The sequence below is a fragment of the Bos grunniens genome, chromosome 1 (genome assembly GCF_055505025.1).
Source record: "Bos grunniens cultivar Pamir isolate PY7600 chromosome 1, Bosgru_T2T1.0, whole genome shotgun sequence".
Taxonomy (NCBI): Eukaryota; Metazoa; Chordata; class Mammalia; order Artiodactyla; family Bovidae; genus Bos; species Bos grunniens.
The window spans coordinates 26,437,335-26,446,107 of NC_141165.1; the positions used below are offsets into that span (position 1 = coordinate 26,437,335).

Below are 8,773 nucleotides of genomic sequence, written 5' to 3' on the forward strand. Positions count from 1 at the left end.
AATAGTCCCTTTGGGAAGAGGCAATGATACAGTGCCCTTGGTATATCATCTAGTGACTTTGCTTCATTATAGGCTATAAATTAAATTGAATTTTCTGGAAGTGGACACAACTCTATGAAGCACTGAGCCCCTGTGAAAAGACTAGAGAAGAAAGATGTTTGAACTGGAAGATAAAGCAACCCAGTTTTACTATAATCTCTATCAATAATCTTTAATGTCACCTTAGTCAAGCCATCTTCCCTTCTTGGAACACAGATTATCAGGTTTTAAAATGAGGAGATGAAATATTAGTAATTAATATTCTTAATAGCTAAATTCCCTTGACCCTCCCAGCTCCAATAGTCCATAGTTTTCTCATTCTATAGATATCTGCATGCATGTTTTTCATCAATCAGGGGAGTTTAAGTGATGGTTTTGCACTTTCCATAATTTTGTATCTCCAACAATGACAAGGTTCACAGTTTCTGGGCTTTCTGCCTCTCAGAAGTTCGGTATTGGTTGGTTGTAGTTTCTCTGTTGTATTAAACCTAATCAATCTGGCGGAGGTGGTCTTACCTGTCTGCTTTGTCCTGTCCCTTGTCCCACAGCCATGCTGCAGGCAGTGCGAGCCCTGATGATCGTGGGCATCGTCCTGAGTGTCATTGGCCTCCTGGTGGCCATCTTTGCCCTGAAGTGCATCCGTATGGGCAACATGGATGACTCCGCCAAAGCCAAAATGACACTCACCTCCGGGATCATGTTCATCATCGCAGGTAAACAAGGAGCCTGGGGATCCCTCTCTCAGATGCACATCTGGGAATGTCAAAGCAAAATCATTCTGGCAGAGAAAACACAGCTTCTCCCTACTGAGCATAGTCTGAACATGGGTAAAAGCTTTACACACTGGGCTTCAAGATCTGAGATTAAGCCTCGACTACACTCTACAGAATTATCACAGTGCTAAGGTCCCTCTTAGCTGCCAGCCTCGCCTCATTAGAGGAGATTCTCAACTCTAAGGTAGTCAAGTGACTCTATCCCTAAAGGCATTATTTTGCTGAGACTTTACAAAATGATTTTAAGGGAAGAACCCTTGACATTGTCAAAGGACCAGGGCCCAAATATTAATATTTGTACTATTGACCCCTTGTCCTGAGATGGAAAATCTCTTTCTGCACACACACCCATCCCTCCACAAGTAGAGATAAGAGACAGCCCAACTCATAGTGAGAATTCAGTAATCAGTGCTTGAATTGACCATTCTGTTATAGGAATGGAGTATTCTGCAACCTGCTCATCTAAACTCATGTAAGCATACACTGTCTCACAAACAATGTGATTGCTTTAAAGCTGACTCCAGAGTCTTCTTGTTCTTTGCTTGCAGGTCTCTGTGCAATCGCTGGAGTGTCTGTGTTTGCCAACATGCTGGTTACTAACTTCTGGATGTCCACAGCCAGCATGTTCACCAGCATGGGGGGGATGGTGCAGACCGTTCAGACCAGGTAACCTCCTAATCTAGACTCAGTATTTCTCAGTGAACATTGTTGTAAAAATCCGATTAAGCACATATGCCTAATGTGACTGTCAGGGCCTGAAATAGCAAAAATTTATCAGAGGCAGCCATGCCATATCATAAATCAACAATGATCTGTAAATTCATAAACTTCATTTCAGTGAAATATCCTTGGTGATATGACTTGAGGCTGATCTGACATTTCCATTGAAATACAGCGACAGTTCACAGTATTTATCTAACACTCTTACACAGGCCCCATTGTGGTGGCAATGAAACAGGCACTGTTAACCCAAGCATGTAAATGAGCATCACCCCACATCTCCAGTCAGTGACAGGAACCCAGCTAGGGACAGGGAAAAGCTAGAATAGAAATGAGTGAGGTGCAATATAGGTGAAAAAGTGATGTTTCTTCCTTGTATGGCTGCTCTTTCTCTCATTCATTAACTCATTCATTCTACAAATGTATCGAACACCTGCTGTGGGCCAGGAATCATTCTGAGTTCTTGGAATAACAACAAAGTCCTTGTTCTCATGGGGGTCACAGACTAGCAGAGGGAGATGAAACCTCACTGTAATTTGGTGTTGCAAGCAGAGTAGAACTTTTCAAAGATGCAAGAGGAATTCCAACACCTGTATTCATTTAGCCACTTCAAAGGAATGTATTTTATAGCAAGAAGCAGCAGCAAATTCCTGAAGGAGAAAGATCTTTTTCTAGGAGAGCCATGTAAATATTATACCTAAGTGACCCATCATCTCTAGAGTGGATATGCTTGGTATTTCTCCAGCAACATCCATCATGGAAGACAGATGAGTGTGAGCATGTGATAAATCCATTACTCTCTGGCTCCCTGGAACTCCATTCACCATATGTGTTCCTGCATTGTTTTAAGAATGGGAAAGATATGATCCCCATAAGGTGCCCTCATCCTCCTTTACAGTCCTCCCATGGTCTCTTGACTACAAGGACAACTTAGAACCATGCTGATCAACTCATCCTGGTTTCTCTGGGTGGTGGTTGTTGTTGTTCAGTCAGTAAGTCATATCTGACTCTCTGTGACCCCATGGACTGCAGCTTGCCAGGCTTCCCTGTCCTTCACCATCTCCCAGAGCTTGCTCAAACTCAAGTCCATTGAGTCAGTGATGCCATCCAACCACCTCATCCTCTGTCACCCACTTCTCCTCCTGCCTTCAATCTTTCCCAGCATCAGGGTCTTTTCCAACCAATCAGCTCTTTGCATCAGGTGGCCAAAGATTGGGACTTCAGCTTCAGCATCAGTCCTTCCAATGAACATTCAGGGTTGATTTCCTTTAGGATTGACTGGTTTGATCTCCTTGCTTCCCAAAGGACCCTCAAGAGTCTTCTCCAGCACCACAATTCAAAGCATCAATTCTTAGGCACTCAGCCTTCTTTATGGTCCAACTCTCACATCCGTACATGACTACTGGAAAAACCATAGCCTTGACTATATGGACCTTTGTCAGCGAGGTCCATATAGTCAAGGCTATATGCAAAGGTTATAAAAAGCAAGAGGTCTCTGCCTTTTATATGGACCTTTGTCAGCGAGGTCCATATAGTCAAGGCTATATGCAAGAAGCTATGAAAAGCAAGAAGTCTCTGCTTTTTATACACTGTCTAGGTTTGTCATAGCTTTTCTTCCAAGGAGAAAGCATCTTTTAATTTCATGGCTGCAGTCACTATCCAGTGATTTTGGAGCCCAAGAAAGTAAAGTCTGTCACTGCTTTCCTGGAACTTACCCAGTTTTAGCCCTGATAGGCCCAGATCCTAGGAAACTTCTCTGTCATGGGCAAATCAGGATGGTTGGTCACTCTACTTAGAAAAGCCCACCTTGTCTACAGTGTCTGGATGCCTAGTGTCAGTGCCCCTGCCTGGAAAAGTCACCCAATACCAGGGATCCAGGACTAATGCCCACCATTGCTCTCTTACATTATCTCCTTAGAACCTGCCCACATCTCTTGGACAGGTAACTTCAGAGATTTTTGTTCTCAGATTATCCTGTTTGGATATAATTGACAAGGGGGAAGGTCACCAGTTTTACTGTCAGACCTCTACAGGTTAGAATTCAGTGTGGGCTGGAACAGAAGCACCATCGGGGTATGGTCTGTGTCTTGTTCACCCCTCTGTTCCAGTGCCAGGCAGTAGGAGGCACATAGTAGGAGATCAATAAATACTTGTTGACCAAGTAAGTAAAGAAATGAATGAAGAAATGAATGGTCTCTTCACATTAGGTCTTTCAAAAAACAGCGTCCATGCTCCTACTGGCATGGATGGTTACCAGGGTTACTTGAGTTAGAGATGAGAAAAGCTTCTTGGTCCATAGTAAGAACTCAAGAGACCAAAATTCCTTCTAAAATAATAACTTGAGACTGATCCCATATCGCTCATACTTCTCTTACCAAACCTTCAAGACACTTCCCTTTGCCAATAGGGAAGAAGTAGAATTTTCCTGAGGTGTTTCTCTGAAATTAGAGACTCACAATGAATTCTATGCCTGAGTGATGTTAGGGGCATAAGAATCTCACAACTGTTTTGCTGAATAGCTTCAGTTCCAATTCTAATCTCAGAGCACCTGATTCAGTTGACTGTGACCCAAAGGACTGTGTGTTCAGGGGCGGGCTGGAGTAGGTGTGAAATCTGAAAGTGGGGACCGAGAGGATGAGCATGGCCAGGTTCACAGGGTAGAGCCTGGGCGGTTGAGTCAGCCACATTCATAGCCACTCTCTCCCCACCCAGGTACACCTTTGGTGCGGCTCTGTTCGTGGGGTGGGTCGCTGGAGGCCTCACGCTGATTGGGGGCGTGCTGATGTGCATCGCCTGCCGGGGTCTGGCCCCCGAGGAAACCAAGTGAGTCTCCCCATCCCAATGTAATCAGACATTTGATCCAAGTCCATTTTAACATATCATTTGCAGCCAGAACGATCAGCATATGTATACAGAAGAACGCTATTGACAAAAAGATCATGAACCTTATGTTTTATGGGGAAGCCTAAAGAACAGAACAGGAATATGTCAGCCTGAGAAGATTTAGAAGTGATGCTATTGAAGGAAAACCAAACAGCCCTCTAGGCTGCCCCCCAACTCCAGTACTTCATAACTTGATGATTCTCAGCTGGGAGCAATTGTACCCGCCTCCCCACCTCTCCCCACCCCCTACCCCTGTCCTGGTCCCCAGGAGATATTTGGCAACATCTAAAGACTCTCGATTGTTACAGCTCTGGAGTGGAGGGTTGAGTGATACTTAAATCTGGTGGGTGGAGGCCAGGGATACTGCTAAACATCCTGGAAAGCACAGGACAGGCCCCTACAACAAAGATTTTCAGTTTCAGAATGTTAGTAACACTGATGCTGAGAACACCTATTGTACTTTTCTCACTGTGACTGGGATTGGGAGACCTGGCTCCATCTGGTTCTCCTGCTTACCAGTCCTGTGACCTCTAGCCAGTCATCTGCCTTCTCTGAGCCTCTGTTACCTCATACACATACTGAGCAGGTTAGCAGAGATGGGTTGCTCATACGTACTGATCAGCTTACAAATTCTATGATTCTTTGGCATAACCATGTTCCCCTGAACATTGTTTCTGGTTCAGCTTCATCTGAATTGATGAACAGATGGAACTCACTGGTCACTAACCCCCAACTCTCATACAAAGCAAGAAATTCTGCTCCACTGCAGAGGCTGAAAAGCCAGTGTCCCAAAGCCCAAAACAGCGGCTATCTCAGTTTACCTAGGACTAAGGGTTTCCTGGGACACTGGACTTTCAGTGCTAAAAGTCAGACATCCTAGAGAAAATGGGTAATTTGTCCTGCTACCAAATACATCTCTAGTTGGTCATAGAGTGTTTCTTTTTCTTTCAGCTACAAAGCCGTCTCTTACCATGCCTCAGGCCACAACGTCGCCTACAGGCCTGGAGGCTTCAAAGCCAGCACTGGCTTTGAGTCCAACACCAGAAACAAGAAGATATATGATGGGGGTGCCCGCACAGAGGATGAGGGACAGTCTCCTCCTTCCAAGTACGACTACGTGTAGCCCTCCCCCCAGGTCACCCGGGCAGGGGCAGAGGAAACCCCTCGAGATCTCACCCCAAAACAAGGAATTCTACCTTGATTTCCCATAGCTTTTGACTCACAGTTGGAAGTTAGAAAGCCTTGGTTTCCCCTGTGGTGAGGCCAGATGGTCTTGGCTACATGCCTCTGTCTCTAAATGTTCCATTACAAAACAGCTGAGCTATCATAGAGCATTAGAGGCTAGAGCCCACATCTTCCAGTCCTCTTCTCTCTTTTTTTTTGATATAACCTTTTTAATCTGATGATAGAATATGGATTGATAAATCATTTAGATCACTTAGGCAAAATGTCCATCCTCCTTCTAGCTGACAGCCCATTGAAGATCTATTTCCCAACTCATCCCCCAGAACAATTCTGAAAGGAAAAAATGAGTCAATCAAAAGACATCATTTTCTGCTATTTCATTTTTGCCTCCCCTCCCACCCCCAGCCCTCACTTGGCTACTAATAAACACTGATTGAAGAAGAGATAGGGAAATGGGAAAATATTTATTATATCTGCAGTTCATTATCTGAGTTTTCTTACACTGTGATCTTTAACATTACTTGGGCCAAAGTGATTTCACTTGGAGGAAACTAACATTTCCACCTCTGCTAACATCTGCTGGACTCCCCATGCATGTCCTCTTTCTGTCACAGGCCAGAAAGAGTCTCTGGAGGAACAAGAAAAGGATTTTTTCTTTTTCCTTTTTATTTTTTTTTTGTAATCTAAATATATTTGGTATTCTAAATATAGTTAGAATAAATAATGTATTAGTGAAATGATACACTGTCTCTGTGAATTAGCCTCACCCCTGCACATGAATAGAAGAAAACGAAAAAATAATTGCTTTGATGTTGTCTGTATTGTACTTGGTAAAATCACATTGAAGTCTGAATTTCATGAAATGCTCACTGATCCTATTTCTTTCCCTTTGAGGTCTCCTGGACTCTGGTTATGGATGATAGAATCAGTGTAATCCATGTAAAAACCAAATAATGGGACACAGCAGGCCCTAGGAAGTGAGTTGAAACTAGTTCTATTTTGAAATGTGATGAGGCTGAATGTAATGCTTCCCAGGGACATGTGGCCACTCTCACAAGCCTACAGGCCGCTGAGAGTTGAGGGTAGCACTTACTTGCTGTTCCCTTCACTGATTTCACCTCCACTGGTTGGACCATTAGATGTCCAAGAACTCTCTGCAGCAACCCACCTTCCCTGCATTTGTGTCACTGCTGCCAAAAGCCTAACCTCCTTCCTCCAGGCCACCAGCATCCTGTCCCAGCACCAGAGCCAGAACAGGCCCCCCCAGGGAACTGTGGTAAGGGTACTCTCTCAAAACTACCTAGTCAGGCAGCGGCACTGCCACTGAGGGAATCTGACCAGTGGGTTATTATTTGAGGGGTTAGGGGAGGAAGCCCTCATGCCAATAGTGCATGTGAAAGTGGCTTCCAAGGAAACAAGGAATATTCACAGGGGTCTTCAGGATCGAAAGACTATGTTCAGGGGAACTCCAGACCATGGCCCATTAAACAGAGAGGAATCATGTTCACCAAGAACCCAAGTAGTCAACCCAGAGACCCTACTCACTGTGATAAGCATGCATGCGTGCTCAGTTGCTTCAGGCATGTCTAACTCTTTGCAATCCCATGGACTGTAGCCTCCCCAGACTCCTCTGTCCATGGGATTCTCCAGGCAAGAATACTGGAATGGGTTGCCATTCCCTCTTTCAGGGAACCTTCCCAACCCAGGGATCAAACCCGAGTCTCCTGCATTGTAGGCAGATTCTTTACCACTGAGCCACTGGAGAAGCCCTCTCACTGAGACAGCAGTGTTTAAAGACCAAATCAGTATCCATGAAACTCTAAGATGGGATAAAGAATGGACAAATAAAATCAGGATGGACCTAGAGATGACCATACTAAGTGAAGTAAGTCAGAGAAAGACAAATATCATATGATATCACTTGTATGTGAAATCTTAAAAAATGATACAAATGAACTTATTTACAAAACAAAAACAGACTCATAGGCTTAGAGAAAGAATTCATGGTTACCAGAGGGGCAGGGTTAGGGGAGGGATAGATTGGGAGTTTGGGATTGACTTGTATACACTGCTATCTTTAAAATAGATAACCAAAATGACCTACTGCAAAAAATAAATAAATGAAAAATAAAATCAGCAAATGCATGCACACCAAAAAAGTAGGGGTTGGGAGAGAGAAAGCTGAGCAATGTAAGAAGTGGAGATTGTTCAGTCTTCAGGTTTGAAGGCCGTGTGCACAGTCAATTCCCCCTCCCACCAGGGCAAAGTCCTGGTCAGTTCCAAGGCCCTGAGGTGTGACTCTTTAATTAGCGTGCTCTCCATCAACACTAAATTATTTGAAAGCCTCCATGTAGTTACAGCATGGTTTGTAATTTTTTTTGTTGCTCTGTCTTATTGTATATGCATTGAGTATTGACCTGCATGTTTTGTTACTTAAATATTAAAGATACTGTTATCTCACTTTTGAACAGCTTCTGCTCTTTTTTCCTAAGCTTCAGAGAGTGGAGTTAGGAGCCTCAGCACCTCAAAGCTGAGTGCATCTCCCTGGGGTGTTCTGTTTGCAGAATCCATGTCTTCTCAGCAGTAGCCAGGCTGCCTGGAGGTCGGCCAGGTCTGCCCCAGTCCAGTTAGTAGTTTCTGCAGGTTGGGAAGCCTGAATGAAAAGGGATTCCCAGAGCTGCCAGGCATGCAGTTTGGGGTCCAAAAACCAAGATTAGCTTGTCCGACCCTGAGTGCGCTAGCCTGGATGTCTAATGTCATCGATCAGCCCTGGAGCAGGTAAAACAAGATATCCAGTGCCTGTGCCCTTGATGACATCAAGGGCTGGCTTGACCAGCTCAGTTAGCCGTACTCACTGAGGCTGCAGCAGTCTTTGGGAACAACATGAACTACAGAATCAGAACATCCCAACCCCTAATCCAGGTCACATCACTTCCCAGCTGTGTTAGCTTGAGCAAAGCACTTAACCTTTCAGAGTCTCAGTTTCCTTATCTATAGAATATAAATAATAATAAGGCTAATGGAATAATGTAAGTAAAGGACCTATTTAAGTGAAAACATCTGACTTGAACAACTTTAAGACAAACAGGGCCTTGGCTTGTGTAGCTAGGATATGAGGCCAGGGTAGGTTTCAGGCATAGCTGGATCAAGGGATAGGATCAAGACTCTACCTT

At 44.3% G+C, this 8,773-nt stretch overlaps 1 protein-coding gene across 2 annotated transcripts in view; it reads left to right on the plus strand.

Annotated features, from left to right (window-relative positions):
- CLDN18 (claudin 18) overlaps window positions 1–8,060 on the plus strand; it is a 29,326-nt gene extending 21,266 nt beyond the window's left edge. For both annotated transcript variants that reach the window (XM_086358677.1, XM_086358757.1), the window contains exons 2-5: window positions 588–752; window positions 1,361–1,478; window positions 4,245–4,355; window positions 5,367–8,060. In XM_086358677.1, the coding sequence (XP_086214803.1) occupies window positions 588–752; window positions 1,361–1,478; window positions 4,245–4,355; window positions 5,367–5,538 (566 nt within the window). In that variant the 3' untranslated portion in view covers window positions 5,539–8,060. The remainder of the gene's footprint in view (window positions 1–587; window positions 753–1,360; window positions 1,479–4,244; window positions 4,356–5,366) is intronic.
- Window positions 8,061–8,773: the final 713 nt, after the last annotated feature.